This window comes from Canis aureus, chromosome 16, assembly GCF_053574225.1.
Source record: "Canis aureus isolate CA01 chromosome 16, VMU_Caureus_v.1.0, whole genome shotgun sequence".
NCBI classification, from domain to species: Eukaryota; Metazoa; Chordata; class Mammalia; order Carnivora; family Canidae; genus Canis; species Canis aureus.
The window spans coordinates 16,672,865-16,694,139 of record NC_135626.1 but is presented as its reverse complement, the minus strand read 5'-3'; the positions used below and the strand labels follow the sequence as shown (position 1 = coordinate 16,694,139).

Here is a 21,275-nt window from a genome sequence, read left to right as displayed (position 1 = left end):
ACTTAAAAAAAATTAGCAGTTAGAGGTGCCTGGGTGGCTTAGCGGTTAAGCATCTGCCTTTGGCTCAGGTCATGATCCTGGGGTCCTGGGATGGAGTCCCACATCGGACTCCCTGTGGTGGGCCTGCTTCTCCCTCTGCCTATGTCTCTGCTTCTTTCTGTGTCTCTCAAAATCTTTTTTAAAAAAGATTAGCGGGGATCCCTGGGTGGCTCAGCGGTTTAGCGCCTGCCATTGGCCCAGGGCGCGATCCTGGAGTCCCGGGATCGAGTCCCACATCAGGCTCCCGGCATGGAGCCTGCTTCTCCCTCTGCCTGTGTCTCTGCCTCTCTTTCTCTCTGTGTCTATCATAAATAAATAAATAAAATCTTAAAAAATAAAAGATTAGCTGTTAGACTAAAAGACTCATTTCCAACCATGGAAACCAGAGTATAGTAAAATTATACTTTGGAAATGCTTGGTAAAACGTTAAATAGCTTCCAACATAGAATTTTATATTGAATATACCGTTCAGGAATAAAAAGGAACTTCCAGGTAGCTGAAGACATTGGTGGCAACCTAAGCTACCTGTTTCCCAATATGTCATTGCAGAATAATGAAAAGAAAAAAAAAAAACCACAAGAAGGACAAAGTAAATCTACATAAAAGTCACACTTTAAGCACCACTTGGAGTCAGAGAATTTTGAAATGTCAAACTACCTGAATAAAATGAGAAAAATCAAATTTCAGCATGGAATCTTATATGCCTGCCCCAGCACCACCCCAGTGCAAGGTTTTGTGGAGTCACGGCAGATGGAGATCAGCTGCAATATGAGAGGAGGATGCCCGTGCAAGGGCATTGCAAACATTAGTCTGAAACTACTGCCAGAAAGACCAAGTCCATCTTCAGTCTGAGTCTAAAAACACATCCAAGTAGATCAGAGCACAAACTATAGGGAAGGAGCTTCAAAGGGAGCAGGCATGATTTAAAGGGACAGCATTGAAACATAGCTTCTGGTGAAGGAAAAAAGTGAAAAAGAAAGGAGAAGCACCCTTTGACAATTAGGTGATGAGAAAGAAAAGAAGCAAAGAGGAAAATTTAAGCCTTGCAAGATAAATGAGTATTGCAAAATTGAGCACTTTTAACTCCTCCCTCTCACCAAAGCAAACCCACAAAAACCCCCACTAAACTGCCTGGTACTTTAGTACCTACTAAAGTTGCTAGATTAATGGGAGACACCTCAGCCATGAAGCATGAAAATATAAATAACAGATATGGATATTGACAAGGAAAACGCAAATGTATCATCACTTGCATATTTGTGCATGTGAAAAGTACAAAATAATCTATAGGTAAATTGGAAATAATAATTCAGTTCTGCTTCCAGCTGTGGGTAAATTGGCCTGAAACAAAAAGACCTTCCCATCAAGAACAATTAGAAAAGCTGGATTTAAAAGCAAAACAAAACTCTTGCTTGAAGGACCGAAGAACTACTAAGGTAACAAGGACTTATGGGGTCCAGATCCTAGAGCAAGGGGAATTCAGGGGTGAACAGGATAGTAAAGTTTCACCTTGAGGCATTTGTTGATTCATAACTAGTGACTGAGAGAGATACCTAGTAGCAGAGAGGTAAGTCAAGAGGCAGAGAACTCAAGCAGAAGCTGTAGGCAGTATCGTTGGTCAGGGAAAATACAAATTTAGCCTCCATCAAGACACTGCTCAACAGTCTTTTTTTTTTTTTAAGTGTTTTTATTTATTTATTCATGAGAGACAGAGAGAGAGAGAAGCAGAGACATAGGCAGAGGGAGAAGCAGGCTCCCTGCGGGGAGCCTGAGGGAGGACTCAATCCCAGGATCCTGAGATCACTCCCTGAGTCAAAGGCAAGACGCTCAACTGCTGAACCACCCAGGCATCCCTCAACAGGCTTTCAGTTAGGACACCTGAGTGGCTACATATTAGAAGTACAGGCTAATCAGAAACAAATTTTTACAAACCCAGATTCCTACTTGGTATTAGTTCCACTCCATGCTGGAGTAAGCTGACGTGCCACTACCTGAACTGCTTGCATGAAGCAGGAGTAAACTGTCTCTGGAGGGAGATATTATCTAAAGCCTCAGATGATCACTACAAATTTTAATTTATAATATACAACATCTAATGGAAAGTTAATTTTATTGTCAAGACAATATCAAAAGATGAAAGATCAGGGATCCCTGGGTGGCGCAGTGGTTTGGCGCCTGCCTTTGGCCCAGGGCACGATCCTGGAGACCCGGGATCAAATCCCACATCGGGCTCCCGGTGCATGGAGCCTGCTTCTTCCTCTGCCTATGTCTCTGCCTCTCTCTGTCTCTCTCTTTCTGTGACTATCATAAATTAAAAAAAAAAAAAAAAAAGATGAAAGATCAAGAGAAAAAAAAAAAAAGAAACAGTCCCATAGGAGTTACAGACTTTTCATTTATCAGAAACTTTAAAATAATAGCAATGATAAATTCAAAAAGAAAAGATGGAGAATTTTAGCAAAGATTTTTTTTAAGATTTTATTTATTCATGAGAGACACAGAGAGAGACAGAGACACAGGGAGAAGCAGGTTCCATGCAGGGAACCCGACGCGGGACTCGATCCCCAGTCTCCAGGATCACGCCCAGGGCCGAAGGCAGTGCTAAACCGCTGAGCCACCCGGGCTGCCCTTAGCAAAGATTTTTAATCTTTATTTTGATCTGCAAAGATTTTGGCGAAGATTTAAAAATCTATTTTAAAAAAAATAAAAATAAAAATAAAAATAAAAATCTATTTAAAAATGGAGGCTTTTGATTCCAGACAAAATGGAATAGATCTATTTCTCTTCTATTCCTCCCAGTAAACAGAGCAAAAAACCTCATGTATTGTATACAAAACAAATAAGACTGAGTAAGATGGAGAGAAGAAGGCAGACCAGTTAGGGACTTCAGAATCCAAGGAATGGTATGCAGTGAATTCCTTGGGTTTTCTTTCTGCTCACATATCCTATAGTGGGTGTTGCATTATACATCCCAGGCAGGGATATATATCCCATAATGGAGAAGTTGGCAATCCAGAGATGCCAAAGGGTGCAAACACAAAAAGCCCAGAAGAAAATACTTCTGTCGCCAAAGGACACAAAAAGGGGCAGGCTACCAAGATGGAATTGTTTTAGACAATAATTGCACTACTCCAGCCAAATGCTACCAAGAAAACAGGCCCATCTCTACTCCTTACAGCAATGGCTGACCTGGCAGCTACACTCCACCCTCACCTGACTATAAAGAAGCCAGGGTAGTGGGTGGTGTCAAAAAAGGCCCAGGTTAGGGCGCCTGGGTGGCTCAGTCTGTTGAGCATCAGATTCTTGGTTTCCCCTCAGGTCATGATCTTCAACTTGGGAGATGGGAGATTGAATCCACTTCAGGCTCCACACTCAGGGAGAGCAGCTTCCCCTCTTACTCTCCTTTTCTTTCTGCCCCTCACCACCCCCCACACTCCGAAATAAATAAATATTAACAAAGAAGGCCCATATAGAGAGCTAGGACCTCCACCACAGCAGAGTGGTTATGAGGCCCCACATTATGCCATCAGTGGAGGCCATCCAGAGAAGCCCACCCAGAGAAGAGCAGTTAGGCACCCCAACCCACCACCTGGGTTATCATCAGAGGCCATGGGAGAACCTGAACTTCTCTACTTCAACATTGTAGTGACAAGGCAAGTTCCCTACCACCCCCACCAGCACAATGTCAGAGGACGCCTGCTTAAACAGAAGATTTAAATAAGATCTTTAAAATATCCAGGATTACAACTTAAAAATAATTCATTATACCAAGAACCCAGAAAATTTAAACTTGAAGGAAAAAAAGATAATTAACAGGTGCCAATATCAAGATGACAAGATGTTGGAATTATCTGACAAGGACCTGATAAAAATATTTTAATGAGCAATTACAAATAAACTTAAATGATAAGAAAGACTCTTAGGAAAGAAATAGAAGATATGAGGAACCAAATGGAAATTTTAGATCTGGGGGCACCAGGGTGGCTCAGTGGTTGAGTGTCTGCCTTTGCTCAAGTCATGATCCCGGGATCCTGGGATGGAGTTCTACATCCGGCTCTGTGCAGGGAGCCTGCTTCTCCCTCTCCCTATGTCTCTGCCTCTCTCTCTCTTTCTCATGAATAAATAAAATCTTTAAGAAAAAAATAAATTTTATATCTGAAAAATACAATAATTGAAATTAAACATCTCAGTGAATGGCCTCAATAGCAGAATGGATGGGAGAGAGGAAAGATATGCCTGTCAGTGAAACTGAAGACAAAAATAGAAATTACCGGGGATCCCTGGGTGGTTCAGCGGTTTAGCGCCACCTTTGGCCCAGGGCGTGATCCTGGAGACCCGGGATCGAGTCCTGCATTGGGCTCCCTGCATAGAGCTGGCTTCTCCCTCTGCCTGTGTCTCTGCCTCTCTCTCTCACTCTGTGTCTGTCATGAATAAATAAATAAAATCTGCCTCTGCTTCTCTCTCTGTCTCTCACGAATAAGTAAATTTTAAAAATATTTTTTTAAAAAATAGAAATTACCCAATCTGAACAACAGAAAACAGACTGAAAAAAAAATTAGTAGAGCCTCAGGGATATGTACGACTCTAACAAAAGATCTAGCATTCATGTCATCAGAATCCCAGAGGGAGAGGAAAAAGAGTAAGGGACAGAAAAAGTTTTAGAAGAAACAATGGCTGAAAATTCCCCAAATTTGGCAAATGACATAAACCTAAGAGTCAAGAAGCTGAGCAAATCCCAAACCGGATAAAACCAAAGAAATCCACATTAAGACACATCTTAATCAACTTTCCGGAAAGTAAAGAAAAAATCTGGAAAGCAGTACTTAGCTATAGTAGAAAAACAATTAAAAAAACAGCCAATTTCTCATCAGAACCGTGGAGGCCAGGAGGAATTGGGCACGTTTTTCAAGTGCTAAAGGAAAAAAAAAAAAAAAAAAATTGTGAACCTCAGATTCTACATCTGGCAACGGTATCTTTCAGGAATTAAGGGGAAATCAAGACATTATCAGATGAAGGAAAACGAGTCGAATTTGTCTCCAGCTGACCTACTCTTTAGAAACGGCTAAAGGAAGTTGTTGAAACAGAAGGGCAATGATACAAGAAGGAATCCTGGAACATCGGGAGGGAAGAAAGAAAAATGTTAAGAGTAAAATATGGATAAATGCAGTCCACTTTCCTTCTGCTTTTGAGTTCTATAAATCATGTTTGGCAGTTGAAGCAAAAATTGTAACGTTATGTGGTGTGGTTCTCAATGAATGTAGAGGAAATCTTAAAGAGTCGTAAGTGGGAGTGGGTGAAGGGACAGGTGTGATTTAAACACCTCTGTGGGACGTAACTTTTCTACATTTCACTAGAACTGGTAAAATGCGGACACAAGCCAACTGCGATGATTTGTGTGTCTTTCGGGGCGGCTTTGGACGGCTGATTCCGACAGGTTGAGGGGGCCGGACGAGGTACACGGACGCAGTCGGCCGGGTAGGCCGCACACCTGCCAGAGCCCGAGGGATGCTGGAGCACCCGCGGAGGAGGCCGGAAGAAAGGGCTCGTCTTGGGAAGAAAAGAGCCTGCGGCGCCGAGAAGGGAAAGCGGTTGGCTGAACACTGGCGATGACTTTCTTCTCCGCCACGCTGGCTCCTGCTGAGAGAGGGGGTAAGCTGACCTGAGGGCGATGATGCGGGTTTGGGGCGCCGGAGAGGGCAGGAGCAGCACCAGGACAGACACTCAGGTAGTGTCTGGGATTAAAAATGGTTTCCAGCCCCATTGCTGAAGAGCTGTGAAACGATTAGTTGGCCGCCGGGGGGCGGTGTCCGTGGAAACTGACGTATCCCGTCGGCCCTGGCGCCGGGGCGGAAGAAGGTGCGGAAGTGATTCTCTGGCTCGCCTCGTCTCTACTCTCCTATCCCGACTGACGTTGGACAACAAAGATGGCTGCAGGAACCAGCAATTACTGGGAAGGTGAGGGCGAGGCTTCCGTGTGGGTCTCACCAAGAGGTAGAAGGGCTGGGTAAGGACGGGTCTTGGGGGAGGCGGCAGAGGAAAGAGCCCGGCCTCCGGAGCGGCCGAGCTGACGGGTGAGGCTTCTCTAGTGGGAGCCCCTGGCCTGGGGGCTGAAGAGCCCGAACGGTCTGGGGCAGGGGGGCTGAGCCGAGAGGCAGCGAGACTTGGGACAGAGGTGGGCGGAAGGAGCTGGGCGGGGAAGGAAGGTCCTGAGTCCCTGGGGGAGAGCGGAGTTGAGGGGCCAGGCGAACTTGGACGAAGGGGCTTGGGGGACGAACTCTGAGAGGAGACGAGTTTTGAGCGAGAATATCCCGACCCCAGGAGGCTGGAAGAGTCAGCGTTTTAAGAGTTGAGGTCACTGTTGGACAGCGGAGTAGGATAAGGGGAAGAAGGAACTTGTCAGTCCGGTCCATCGAGGGAAGTTCTATGGACGGAGTGTCTCCTCCTCGGTCCCTTTGGCAGGACTGAGGGCTGGGACTTCGAGGATTGGGTTTGGAGACTTCGAGTCGCGGTTTGGAGACTGAGGAAATAATTACCCTCTGCCGTGGAGATGGGTTTTATTAAAAAGCGAAAGTTGAGAGAACCAGTGTGAATTGCGGTGATTGCATTTGCTATATACCTCTTTAGCACCCCCCCCCCCAAAAAAAAAAAAAACCTGTCTTGTGATTTGACAAGTACGTTTATTGAATTAATGAAAATATGTTCCGATAGAGTGGGCTGTTATAAAATTCCCTCCTGGACCATGATGACGACCGAGGGTCAGAGAAGGCTCATCTGTTTCTTTCCATTGTCTCTCTGCTCTATTACAATGGGAGCTACTCTCCGAAGCCTCTTGGAAACCACAAGTAACAGTACTGTCCCCAGCAGCCAGTTGGTTGGTCTAGGAGCTTAGTTCGAAGTTCGTCCGTATTTTCCTTATTACACTTTCAGAATGCTTTGTATTGTTTTGGTTTGGTTTTTGGATGTTTTCTACTAGGGAGGACAGTTCTAGTTGCAGAGAAGCATGATTATAGTTTAAAACATGTATTTAAATGCCTATTTGAAATGTGTGTGCTAGATAGAAAATATTTTTAAGTTCTGTAGAAGCGGCTATTGGTATCCTTAATACTAGTCGTTAGGCTATAGTTTTTTGAAGCGCCATGTTGTGATAATTACAGCAGCTTGTTGTTGACATCCTACTCTGTGCCGAGGGCTTTAAGCACATGGTTACTAATGCATAGAAAAACCCTGAAGGTAGGGTCCTGGGATGGAGCCCTGCTTGGGCTGCTAGCTCAGCAGGAGTCTGCTTGAGGATTTCTGTCCCACCCCCCCCCCCCCGCCCCTTGCTCATGCTCACTGTCTCTCTCTCAAATAAATAAATCCCTGGGTGGCTCAGTGGTTTGGTGCCTCCCTTCAGCCCAGAGCGTGATCTTGGAGTCCCCGGATCGAGTCCCACATCGGGCTCCCTGCATGGAGCCTGCTTCTCCCTCCGCCTGTGTCTCTGCCTCTCTCTCTCTCTCTCTCTGTCTCTCATGAATAAGTAAATTCTTTAAAAATAAATAAATAAATCCTAAAAACAAAACAAAAAGTGAAGGTTCATTGGTTCAGTAGATTTTCAATAAATCTCAGAGCCAAGTTCTCAAAATCTCAGGATGTTAGGATGGGATAAGATGCGGAGACCTGGTCTCTGGCAAAATATGTTCCACTGTGTTCTACTGCTTCCTACTTCTGGTTGCTGATAAATATATTGAAGTAATGTTTTGTAATCCTTATTCCTGAGAGATGAGGTCCTTATAATATTTCTTTATATATTTCAGCCCTTGTATTTTGAGGCCCACTTTACCATGAATGAAAGTATTCACATCTAGGGATCCCTGGGTGGCGCAGTGGTTTGGCGCCTGCCTTTGGCCCAGGGCGCGATCCTGGAGACCTGGGATCGAATCCCACGTCGGGCTCCCGGTGCATGGAGCCTGCTTCTCCCTCTGCCTATGTCTCTGCCTCTCTCTCTCTCCCTCTCTGTGACTATCATAAAATAAATAAAAATTAAAAAAAAAAAAAAAGAAAAAAGAAAGTACTCACATCTAGATGTGGGTTTCCTGACTGGACTTCTCTCCCTCAACCACTAAGCCAAATTACTATAATGTTTCTTTTTGCTTCTGTTCTTTTAAAACTTAGGCCCTTATTTTTGTCATACTTATATTTGACCTTGTTAGTCACATAGTTTATTATTAATTTTAGCCTCTGTGAATTTCCTTCAGTAAACTTACTGAAAGGCCAATTTTTAATCCTTTGTTAATAATTATTGTTTCTTTAAGCGTCAGTTAATAACTCATTCTACTAAGAAATTCATAAGCTTTGGAATGTAAAGAGACAGGAAAACCTCAGTCGAAAACAGTGATGGGTTCTCTTTTATGAAGTTAATTGATAAGTTGATGTAATGCTGATCATAAACCATACTCAGGTTCTTTTATGATTTGTGTTGTCTTCTGTTTTCCCCCCAAATTACAAAATTTTAGTCATTGTTACAGAAACCATTTCAGGAATGTTAGAACAACAGTTGTTGCCTAGCTATAATGGAATACAGGGGAAATTTCCACCTCTCACTGTCTCTCCATTTCATGACCCATCTGAAGTTTAAATAAGAGACAGTGTGCTTTTCTGGGGAAGTCTTTGGCTTTCTCCTTTTAACACTTTTCTTAATGGGGAATCTAGATCAATATATGATTATTTTCATAGTTTGTTTTCTTCAGAATAGTTTTGTGATTTTTATGTCTGGGTGATGGACTCTTCGTGTTTAATTATTTGCTTTTAAAATTTTGTCAAAGATCTCAGAAAACAAGCTCGACAGCTGGAAAATGAACTTGACCTGAAACTAGTTTCCTTCAGTAAACTATGTACAAGTTACAGTCACAGCGGTGCCCGAGATGGAAGACGCGACAGGTATAGGTACTACCAGATTCTGTCTCTTATGCCTTAAGCCATAGAATGTTTTTAAAATCATTAAAAAATAAGCTAAAATATGTAACTCTGTAACTCAGTCTATTGGTGAATTTTTGGTATTTTATGTGTTTTTGTTATTTATATGTTAGTAATTTATAAAAATTTTTCTTAATTCTTGAGACTAGCATTTATTTGGGATCCTTAGGTGAAGGTTGTGATGGTGTCAGGAGGAAAATGCTAAGGCTTAAGAATGAGTCTGTATCAGAGGTAAGTTTCCAGTTTAGCCAGTGTAAGGGAATGTGGTTGATTTCCCACATTGTATTTCTTATAACTCCTGGTTGTTAAATGGATCTAAGAAACTATTCAAATGTAAAGTATACATACTGCTATTCTGGTGTTTTATAATGAATCTAATGCAGTGTGTATCCTCACTATTAATCATTGAAGTTGTTTTTAATTTTGGTTCTTTTTTGAGAAACCAGAACAGTATTGCATTGAACATAGGGAAAATGTATCCTTATCTTTGAATCTTATGCTCACTTTAGACCATCCACTTGTTTAAAAAAATATTAGGAAATATTTAAGATACTTAGAAAGGTATGAAGAATAATGAATCCTCATGTGCCTGTTTTCCTCTTTAAGAAATAATCATTATCAGTTCAGTTGAAGCCCCTAATTTCCCATTTTCTGCCTCCCTATAATCTTATGTTTTTACTAATATGTTTGTGTTCCTAACAATTTGTAGTATCTTAACTACAATAGTTACTTTGCAACTTGGTTTTTGTTTAACATTATCTTTGTGATGAAGCTTTGGGTACGTTTAACTGTGGTATATTCATTTGCTACATACAGCATCATTGTGGTTGTGTTGTTGTTTATTATAATTTGCAGATGGACATTGTTTCTAATTTTTGCTAATTAACTTAATAGCTGACACAGTGTTCATCACGTGTCAGATACTGTTGTAAGAGCTGTATATGAAGACTGATAAGAACATTTTTACCAAAAAAAAAAAAAAAAAAAGAACATTTTTACCTATAAAAATGGCACATATCTAGCAGTGGAATTGCTGGTAGCAGAGTTGTTATCCTTTATTTCACATACTTTTTTGAGGATTGGCTGTGGGTGGGATTTTTTTTCAGCCAATCATTATAAAACAATAAAAATTGAGCATGGATTTGAACCCAGGTCTTTCTGTCTCCAGAGCCTGTGCTCTAAAACTTTTTCTTTTTCTTTTTCAAGTTTTTATTTATTTATTTATTTACTTGCTTATTTATTTATTTATCTGAGAGAGAGAGAGAGAGAGAGAGAGAGAGAAGGAAGTACAAGTAAGAAGGAGAGGCAGAAGAGGAGGATGAAGCAGACTTCTCACTGAGCAGGGACCCCAATGTGATACTCATGACCGGAGAAGAAGGCAGACACTTAACTGATTGAGCCACCTAGGCACTCCACTCTAAACCTTTTTATGAACATTCCAACAAAAAGAGTCATTTCAACATCATAGCCAAAGTATTGCTTCTTTTAAATAAGGGCAAATTATTAAAGAATTAACAATAGCAGGGCCAACATACTGACTATAGGACCTAAAAGTAAGCTGTTGCCATGTCATATAGCTTTGGTTGCATGATGTTATTTTGGACTTGCCTTTACTTAGCAGGTAAAGAAAATGACGAGGGTTCTTTTGTATGTGTAAACTTATTTTATCACCGAAAAGCATTTTTCCTGTATTTAAGTGTCCTGCTTGATTATGCCAGTGAGTATACAGTTTTAAAACTCTGAATTGAAAAAAAAAAAAAAAAAGTAAAACTCTGAATTGTCAAGAGACACAATTACATGATGCTTTTTCTATATTTTATGTGCTTCATGAACGTAATACTTCTACAACAAATTGGGACTGACTTTGTAGATTTCCTACAGCCCAACTCTCCCTTCAGTAAGAAACCTAAGGCCAGGGATCCCTGGGTGGCGCAGTGGTTTAGCGCCTGCCTTTGGCCCAGGGCGCGATCCTGGAGACCCGGGATCGAATCCCACGTCAGGCTCCTGGTGCATGGAGCCTGCATGGAGCCTGCTTCTCCTTCTGCCTATGTCTCTGCCTCTCTCTCTCTCTGTGTGACTATCATAAATAAATAAAAATTAAAAAAAAAAAAAGAAACCTAAGGCCATGAGGATCAAAGATTCAATGTATATTCTAAAGTGTTGTTATTGGGATCCCTGGGTGGCTCAGCGGTTTAGGGCTGCCTTCAGCCCAGGGTGTGATCCTGGGGTCCTGGGATCGAGTCCCACGTCGGGCTCCCTCCATGGAGCCTGTTTCTCCCTCTGCCTCTGTGTCTGCCTCTTTCTCTCAGTCTGTGTCTCTCATGAATAAATAAATAAAATCTAAAAAAATAAAAAAATAAAATAAAAAATAAAGTGTTGTTATTGCCTAGATTGAAAACATGTCATACTGAATAAACTCGGTGATGACTGGAATTTTTCATCTAGGAGAAATTTTTTTTTTTTTTAAGATTTCTTTATTTATTCATTCAGAGAGAGCGAAGAGAGAGGCAGAGACACAGGCAGAGGGAGAAGCAGGCTCCTTGCAGGAAGCCCGATGTGGGACTCAATCCTGGGTCTCCAGGATCACACCCCGGGCTGCAGGCGACGCTAAACCGCTGCGCCACCAGGGCTGCCCTACTTTTTGTGTTTTGAGAACTTTATGGTCTATGGATCATCACATTAACTATAATGTGAATTCACTTTAACTGAATTGTAGTATTGTGGAGAGGTTTTTGACCATTTCCCTGGACTCATAGACTCTGAGAATGGTGAAAATGGAGATTGTCTCTTCATTTATTCAAGTATTTAATGAGTATCTACCATGTGCCTGACACTGTTCTAGGTGCTTGCCATATATCTGTGAACAAGCAGTTTCCCTCCTCAGAGAGCTCACATTTGTTGGCCCATTGTTCTTTTTCATATATCTGGGGAGGAACCCTATTAGTAGTATTTAGAGCATTTTTGCCTGGGCACATTCTAAGAAGTAACCATAGAACATTGGGTTAGCTCTAACATATGATAAAGAACTAGGAGGAAAAAAAAAAAAAAAAAAGAACTAGGAGGGATCCCTGGGTGGCTGAGCGGTTTGGCACCTACCTTCGGCCCAGGGCATAATCTTGGAGTCCTGGGATTGAGTCCAGCATCGGGCTCCCTGCATGGAGCCTGCTTCTCCCCTGCCTGTGTCTCTGCCTCTCTCTCTCTCTTTCTCTCTCTCTGTCTCTCTCTCTCTGTCTTTCATGAATAAATAAAATCTTAAAAAAAAAAAAAAAAGAACTAGGTATTTGGATATATTTTAAGACAAGTAAATTAGAAATAAAAATTTCACACCTAATTAAGCATTTTAAGTAAAAATCCTTTTCATTGGTTACTTTTTGGTTACTTTGTTTCCCATTACTATTGCTGTGGAATTGTATGTGGAGAGGGGAAATAGTAGCCAAAGTGTTTTTTTTTTTTTTTATGTTAAACTGATGATTTAATCTATCTTTTTTTAAGATTTTATTTATTTATTCATGATAGTCACACAGAGAGAGACAGAGAGGCAGAGACACAGGCAGAGGGAGAAGCAGGCTCCACGCAGGGAGCCCAACGTGGGATTCGATCCTGGGTCTCCAGGATCGCTCCCTGGGCCAAAGGCAGGCGCCAAACCGCTGCGCCACCCAGGGATCCCGATTTAATCTATTTTCATTTACCACACCCAAGCACTGTCACAGGGCAGGACAAAGTCTTCAGTAAGATTGAAGAGCATTGTCATTGCCTGGGTACTTATCTGTGTTCAGTAGAACTGAGATCTCAGTTGAGCTGCTCACATGATAATGCATACCATTTGGGGACCAAATGAAGGTTAGTCGATTTTCAGAAGAGGCAAAATAAATTTTCTGGACATCTGGTTTTATTTATTTATTTATTTTTAATTTTTAAAGATTTTACCCATTTATTCATGAGAGAGAGAGAGAGAGGCAGGGACACAGGCAGAGGGAGAAGCAGGCTCCATGCAGGTAGCCTGACATGGGACTCGATCCTGGGTCTCTAGGAAACTGTGAAACTGCTGAGCCACCTGACCTGTCAAGGACATCTGGTTTTAAAATTTGAATCTGTTGGGATGCCCGGGTGGCTTAGGAGATTGAGCATCAATCTTTGGCTCAGGGCGTGATCCCTAGGTCCCGGGATCGAGTTCCACATCGGGCTCTGCAAGGAGCCTGCTTCTCTCTCTCTCTCTCTCTCTAATGAATAAATAAATAAAATCTTAAAAAAAAAAAAAAAAGAATTTGAATCTGTCAAACGTAAGTTTCACTTGTAAAAAGTTAGATTTTAATGAATAAATAAATAAAATCTTAAAAAAAAGAATTTGAATCTGTCAAACATAAGTTTCACTTGTAAAAAGTTAGATTTTTGACTGACTATTCAGATTAGAAAACAGTTCACGTTTTTGTAAAAATAACCAAGAAAACCCCTACTGAATTGCATAATATAAGTAGAAATGTAGAAATTTGGTTCTGAAACCTCCCTGCTGGACATGGCTATCTATTTTAGCCTTAAAGCCAGTTCCTGATTACTTAATAACTAGTAATCCAGTGTGTGAATCATATAAATCTCAATTTTATTTCTTTTTGACAAGAGTCGAGGAAAGAAAAGAGAACTTAATTTGAATAACCATTATTGCTTAGGAGTAAAAATTAGAAAGACTGTTCTTCACAGATCTCATGACATAATTCATAATACCTTTTATACTTTCTTTTTTATGTAGTACTACTTAGTTCTCCAGTTTTGTTACACATAATTTGTTTTTTTTAGATTCAGCATTTAATTGGGCACTGCCACAGCTTAAGTTACTTTACATTACTAAGGTTAGATATATTAAAGCTCAGAAAAACCTTATGTACAATTATACTTTATATTGGAGGTGCCTTGGTGGCTCGGCTCAGTCAGTTAAGTATCCAGCTCTTGATTTCGGCTCAGGTCATGATCTAACGGTCATAAGATCAAGTCCTGTGTCAGGTTCCATACGGGGCTTGGAACCTTCTTAAGATTCTCTCTCTCCCTCTGCCCCTCGCCATTCACCCATCCACCACCATATGTGCGTGTACACTCTCAAAAAAAAAAAAACAAAAAAACAAAAAAACACCTATTTTATACTGAATTTAATATTTAGAATGTGTGTGATTTTTCTAGAAAAGCTAGTTTCTTTCTTTTTTTTTTTAAAGATTGATTTATTTATTTATTTATTTATTTATTTATTTATTTATTTATTTATGATAGACAGAAAAAGAGAGGCAGAGACACAGGAGGAAGGAGAAGCAGGCTCCATGCCGGGAGCCCAATATGGGACTCGATCCCAGGACTCCAGGATCGCGCCCTGGGCCAAAGGCAGGCGCTAAACCGCTGAGCCACCCAGGGATCCCCGAAAAGCTAGTTTCTTAAACAGAATGTCTCTGAGGTTCCACTTGCCCTCTTTAAGAATAATTACCTTATTATTTTAAGTATGTTTTAAAGGTTTAGGTTTAAGTAATGGATTCTCTTTACTGGAACTTCTCTTTAGTTCTGACACAACACCCCTTTTAAATGGATCAAGCCAAGATAGAATGTTTGAAACGATGGCAATTGAGATTGAACAGCTTTTGGCAAGAGTAAGTACTTTCTGTTAATTGGCTGTTTTACTAGTCAGCTGTGTTAATCACTTGTTAGATATGGTACTCGATTATATTAATGCAGACATGTTTATTGAAATCACCCTTTCATCCAAGATATGTGCCTGCCGAGGCCCCTTGAATTTTTATTATAGTCATTCTCAAGTCTTACGGGTGTTATTTTAGCCTTTATTAGGGGGGAAATACTGAATCCTTGCCTGTCATTTTGCTTTTGGGGTGGCTTTTTGTTTGCTTTGTTGTTAGCCAGAAGAGCATACAGGCAAATAATTTACTTTTATCTCTTTATAGTGCTTTTAAAAATATTTTTATTGGTTTTCTTTTCCTTCCTCTTCTTTTTAGCTTACAGGGGTAAATGATAAAATGGCAGAATATACCAACAGTGCGGGTGTCCCATCTTTGAATGCAGCACTGATGCATACGTTACAGAGACATAGAGATATATTGCAGGTAATATATTGGGCTTCAGACTTTTAAGTTACTGTAGTGAGTTTTTTTAAATCCCTGAATAGAATGCATATACATGTATTTTAGAGACTAAAGGGAAGAATCTTCTGAGACAATAAATATTATGCTATAGAAATCTGTCTTGTTTTACTTTTTTTCCCCCCTTGTTATAATAAAATTCTGAAAATACCTGATAGCTCTTGCTTTTGCCTGGTAAAAATGAATAACATTCATCACTAGGTACATACTTCTACTGTGGGAGACCTTGGTAGCTAGCAATAACAGTGGAAGAGCTAATGGCATGCATAGGCCACAATATGGTGGTTTAGAGTATACTTTCATCAGGCTTTGAAGATAATGTAGAAAGACGGTAATTTACTATATTTAGTATATTTAAGAAAATATTAAATGTATACCAATAAAATTAAATAAACTCTTAAAAATTTATATATACAGATATATTAAAAATGTAGTTCGAATAGGAAGGTAAATGTTTTTAATATTAAAAAAATTAAGCGATCATTTCTAATTTTAAAAACTGTTGTAAAAATAAGAATAGGAAGACACTTCATTTACCTAAGGTAAAATGTGTATATCATATTAAAACGAGCATGATGCTTAATGATAAAGCTCTGAAAGCATTCCCTTTAAAGAAACAAGATAAAGATATCCCCAGTCACCACAGGTATTTAATATTGTTTTGGAAGCTCTTGGTGGGGATCCCTGGGTGGCGCAGCGGTTTGGCGCCTGCCTTTGGCCCAGGGCGCGATCCTGGTAGACCTTGGATCGAATCCCACATCGGGCTCCCAGTGCATGGAGCCTGCTTCTCCCTCTGCCTGTGTCTCTGCGCCTCTCTCTCTCTCTGTGACTATCATAAATAAATAAAAATTTAAAAAAAATAAATAAATAAAAATGGAAGCTCTTGGTGGTGCAATTAGACAGAGATATAAATAAACAAGATCTAAATAGTGACAAGGAAGAGGCAAAACGTATTATGTAGCAGTGAAAAGATTATCTAATACTACTAAGAAAAACAACTTAAAAAATTAGAAAGAAATTAAGATGGTAGATTACAAAATTAATATAGTAAAGCAAGAAGTTTTCCTATATATAACCAATAACCTGTTAGAAAATATAATGGAAGAAACTAAAATCCTTGTATATAAATTTAATAAGAATGAATAGGACTTGCATGTATAAAACTTTACTGAGATTGGGCCCCCGGGTGGCTCCAGTGAGTTAAGTATATACCTTCGGCTCAGGTCATAATCCTAGAGTCCTGAGATTGAGCCCCACTTTGGGCTTCCTGCTCAGCGGAGAGCCTGCTTCTCCTTCTCTCTCCACTGCTTCCCCTACTTGTACACACGCTCTTTCTGTCAAATAAATAAAATCTTAAAAAAAAAAAAAAAAACTTAGTAAAATGAAAGTAGATTTAAGTAAAGGAAAGAATTACTCTGCCTTTGGATAGGAAGATGTCTCTCTAAATCAGCCTATAAGTTGAGTCCCTCCAAATGGAAAAAGAGGTTTTTGTTTCTTTTTTCTTTTTCTTTTTTTTTTTTTTAATTGCCGAAATGACAACAAAGTTCATTTGGAATCACAAACATACAAGTGCAACCAAAGGAGAAAAAAAAATGTGTTGGGCAGCCTGGGTGGCTCAGCGGTTTAGCACTGCCTTCAACCCAGGGCATGATCTGGAGACCCGGAATCGAGTCCTGCATCGGGCTCCCTGCATGGAGCCTGCTTCTCCCTCTTCCTGGGTCTCTTCCTCTCTCTTTCTCTCTGTGTCTCTCATGAATAAATAAAATCTAAAAAACAAAACAAAACAAACGTGAAAATGAAGGTAAGTAGTAAAGAGTGCCTAATTCTCCCAGATATTAAAACCTGTTAAGAAGTTAGAAGAATTAAGACAGTTTGATTCTGGGCAGCCCTGGTGGCGCAGCGGTTTGGCGCCGCCTGCAGCCCAGAGTGTAATCCTGGAGACCCGAGATCGAGTCCCATGTTGGGCTCCCTGCGTGGAGCCTGCTTTTTCCTTTGCCTGTGTCTCTGCCTCTCTCTCTCTCTCTCTCTCTCTCTATGAATAAATAAATAAATAAAATCTTTAAAAAAAAAGTTTGATTCTGGAGAAAAAAAATACCAATACAACAGAGCAGACATAGAAATTAAGTTTCTGATAAAAGTGGTATTTTAAATGAGTAGGAACAAGAGGTATCGTAAATTAAATAGACCTGTAGCAGTCAGCAAATTGTGTGGGGAGAGGGGACAAACTTGAATTTCTGTCTCAATCCTCACATTCAGAATAAATTCTAAATGGATCAAAGACTTATATGTAGAAAAACTACAGGAGTTTAGAATGGGTGAAATTAAACATTGTAGAAATTATACATTTTTAAACAATACCTAATAACAGAACCTATAATGAATGTCTAATTTGCTTAATGTACAGAAATAATAGAAATTTAAAAAGTAACCTAATAGGAAAATGAGCAAAGGATACAAACTGGCTGTTGACAGAAAATGTCCAAAACTGTAAAAAGATGTTCAGCCACATGCTGAAAAGAAAATATATGAATCAAAATGAGAAAAGATTTTTCACCTGTCAGAATAGTTAGCAAATATTGAAGAACAGCTAGCAAATATTGAAGCATCTAGTAGCGTATTACAAGAATATAGAAAAATGGGATCCCTGGGTGGCGCAGCGGTTTGGCACCTGCCTTTGGCCCAGGGCGCAATCCTCGAGACCCGGGATCAAATCCCACATCGGGCTCCCAGTGCATGGAGCCTGCTTCTCCCTCTGCCTATGTCTCTGCCTCTCTCTCTCTGTATGACTATCATAAGTAAATAAAATTAAAAATATATATATATAGAAAAATGAGCCCTCATTCACTGTTGCTGGGAACATGAATTGGTGGTCTATTAAATCTATTGGTGGGTTAGTACTATCAATTTTAATGTAAGATTCTTTAATCCACTTTTCTTCACACTTTAAAAAGAGGAGTTAAGGGCAGCCCCCGTGGTGCAGTGGTTTAGCGCCGCCTGCAGCCCAGGGTGGATCCTGGAGACCCTGGATCGAGTCCCACATCAGGCTCTCTGTATGATGCCTGCTTCTCCTTCTGCCTGTGTCTCTGCCTCTCTCTCTCTGTCTCTATGAATAAATAAATAAATAATCTTAAAAAAAAAATACATGCAGCCATGTTAAAAAATAAAAATAAAAAAATAAATGTTTAAAAAAATTAAAATAAAATAAAAATAAAAAGAGGAGTTAAGTATGTATACAGAATATTTATTTTTCAAATGGCATTTTTTAAGACAAAAGTAACTAAAATGTTTACTAATAGGGTATTTACTAAATTATGGTAGTCATAAGATAGAATTCTATACAGCTATTAAAAAGAACATAGATTTCTTTTTTTTAAAAAGATTTTATTTATTTATTCATGAGATATATATATAGAGAGAGAGAGAAGAGCAGAGACACCGGCAGAGGGAGAAGCAGGCTCCATGCAGGGAGCCTGATGTAGGACTTGATCCCGGGAATCCAGGATCACACCCTGCGAAGGCAGGTGCTAAACCGCTGAGCCACCCAGGGACCCCGATTTCTACTTGTTAATATGAAAAGATTACTTGATATTTTATGAACTACTGGAAAGACAGTATATAGCAGAATACCGCTGACCCTTGAACAATGCAAGGATTAGGGGTCTGACATCCCACCTCTCCACTCCTGTGCAGTTGAAAATTTGCATAAAACTTTTGCCTTCCTTAAAAACTTAAGTACTAATAGTCTATTGTTGACTAAAAGCCTAACATAATCAGTTGATTAACACATACTTTGAATGTTATACATATTATATACTGTATTCTTACAATAAAGTGTAAGAGAAGAGAAAGTGTTATTTAAAAATGATAAGGAAAATATATTTGCAGAATTGTAGTGGACCTGTGCATTTCAAGTCTGTGGTGTTCAAGAATCAACTGTAGTTTGATTTCTTTAGCATAAATGAAAGAAATAATAGGTAAGCTGGTATACACAGAAATGTAGTTCCTGAAAGAAAATAGAAGAAAATGATCATAGTTATGAGCTTTAGAACAGGATGGTTTTTATTTTTGTTCCTTTTGGTGCTCTTTTTAGTATGCTCTCCATTTTTATATTTTTGTGTTCAAAGAGGCAGTAGGGGCTTTCTGGGAGATGAAATTATGATTTTCATCTTCTCTGTATGCATCTCTGAATTTTAAAAAGTAAAGAATACTCCTTAATTAAAAGTATGGTAGTAGAGAAAGGAAAATATTTATTTATTTATTTATTTTTAAAGATTTTATTTATTTATTCATGAGAGACAGAGAGAGAGAGAGAGACAGAGACACAGGCAGAGGGAAAAGCAGGCTCCATGCAGAGAGCCTGATGTGGGACTTGATCCCCGGTCTGCAGGATCACGCCCTGGACTGAAGGCGGCGCTTAAACCCCTGAGCCACCGGGGCTGCCCGAGAAAGAAAAACATTTAAAGATTATTTTGTTCTTCGTAATTCTTTTGGATCTGTTCTTCCTTTGACTGGTTTAGAAATTAAATTTCTGTGGGAATTCCAAAAAGATGAAATTTGAAAGTAAGCTCCACTGGATGTACACTAATAAGTAGAGAGAACCCCTCAAAGTTTTATCCTAGGCTATTTGGAATCATTTTATCTTAAAGTTATTTTTTTCTTTATAATTCTGTCCCATAAGACAAAGTACTAGAAGATACAAGGGATAGCCATCTAGTGGTACTATTACCCCAACACTGAATTGTTTTCATTTGAAAGAAGTTGGTCACTCTTCAGGAAAGGGACTATAATGTTGTTTTTACCTCGTGACTATTTGATTCTTAAATAGCAATTTTCTTGACAGTAACATATGATGACAGTATATAATTGGTTCAATAAGATGAAAACATATAAAGAGCTTATGTTGAGATTGGATATTGATTTATTGCAGGATTATACACATGAATTCCATAAAACCAAAGCAAACTTTATGGCAATACGGGAAAGGGAAAATTTGATGGGATCAGTACGAAAGGATATTGAGTAAGTTACCTTTTATGTTATTTTGTAGGATGTTGAAGCTCTCTGTGTTTCCCTTTCTGATAACAGTTACATATATATATATGTATCTCAGTAATTTTTATAGATATGTATGTGTATAAATTTATATATATGTATGTATATGTGTATATATGTGTGTGTGTGTGTAAAGAAAGAAACTTTTATTTCTCTGGAATTTGAAATATCTGTTTTCCAGGTTTTATTCAAACTTCATAGCCATGTCAAATTATTTAAGAACTCCCAATGTTTTTATGCTAATCTCAGTCTATAACTTTAAAGATTTGTTCTTCCATCCATTTACCTTACGTTCAATAATGCAGTCTAGCATTTCATATGCACATTTAAATTTTTTTTCTCAGAGTGCCTGGGCAGCTCAGTCAATTGAGCATCCGACTCTTGATTTCTGCTCAGGTCATGATCTTGGGGTCATGGGATCAAGCCCCTATTGGGTTCCACACTTAGCAAGGAGTCTGCTTGTTCCTCTCCCTCTGCTTCTCCCCTCTCTCTCTTTCAAATAAATAAGTAAAATCTAAAAAATAAAAAATAAATAAAATATTTTTTACAATTGTAGATCTGTTGGGCAGCTAATTAAACGTGAAGACTTTCCACTTTTGGACCATCTATTGATGCTTATCATTGTCTCCCTTGTGATAATTTAACTATTTTTAAAGATTTTATTTATTTACTCATGAGAGACACAGAGAGAGGCAACACATAGGCAGAGGGAGAGTCAGGCGCCCTGCAGGAAGCCTGATTCAGTACTCAATCCCGGGACTCCAGGATCACAACCCGAGCCGAAGGCAGATGTTCAACTACTGAACCACCTAGGCATCCCTTGTGATAAATTTATGGTACTTATGTTTCATAAGTAATGATTATCTTATGTTTCATAAACATATCTATAGTATACATCACCATATCATAATCTGATACGTACCATGTATACTCTGAGAAATATTTTCCTAGAGATCCTTTATTTTGTTCGACAGTAAAATAGTTTTGCAACAGAAGTAATTTCATATTCATTTCATTCAGAATTTTTGCTCAAAACTAATCGAGGATTACCCAGCCATCAAATTTATGTTCCTGTCCCCAAAAATTATCTTGGAAAGTTAATTTTTA

At 39.4% G+C, this 21,275-nt stretch overlaps 1 protein-coding gene across 8 annotated transcripts in view; it reads left to right on the top strand.

Annotated features, from left to right (window-relative positions):
- The first annotated feature begins 5,833 nt into the window (after positions 1 to 5,833).
- GOSR1 (golgi SNAP receptor complex member 1) overlaps positions 5,834 to 21,275 on the top strand; it is a 57,386-nt gene continuing 41,944 nt past the window's right edge. For 7 of the 8 annotated variants that reach the window (XR_013354107.1, XR_013354106.1, XR_013354105.1 and 4 more), the window contains exons 1-5: positions 5,834 to 5,991; positions 8,838 to 8,958; positions 14,525 to 14,612; positions 14,973 to 15,080; positions 20,044 to 20,135. Coding sequence is in view for 5 of the 8 variants with exons in the window: in XM_077851849.1 (XP_077707975.1) it covers positions 5,961 to 5,991; positions 8,838 to 8,958; positions 14,525 to 14,612; positions 14,973 to 15,080; positions 20,044 to 20,135 (440 nt within the window). In the remaining 3 variants the exon portion in view is untranslated. The remainder of the gene's footprint in view (positions 5,992 to 8,837; positions 8,959 to 14,524; positions 14,613 to 14,972; positions 15,081 to 20,043; positions 20,136 to 21,275) is intronic. The other variant, XM_077851850.1, reaches the window with a different exon arrangement.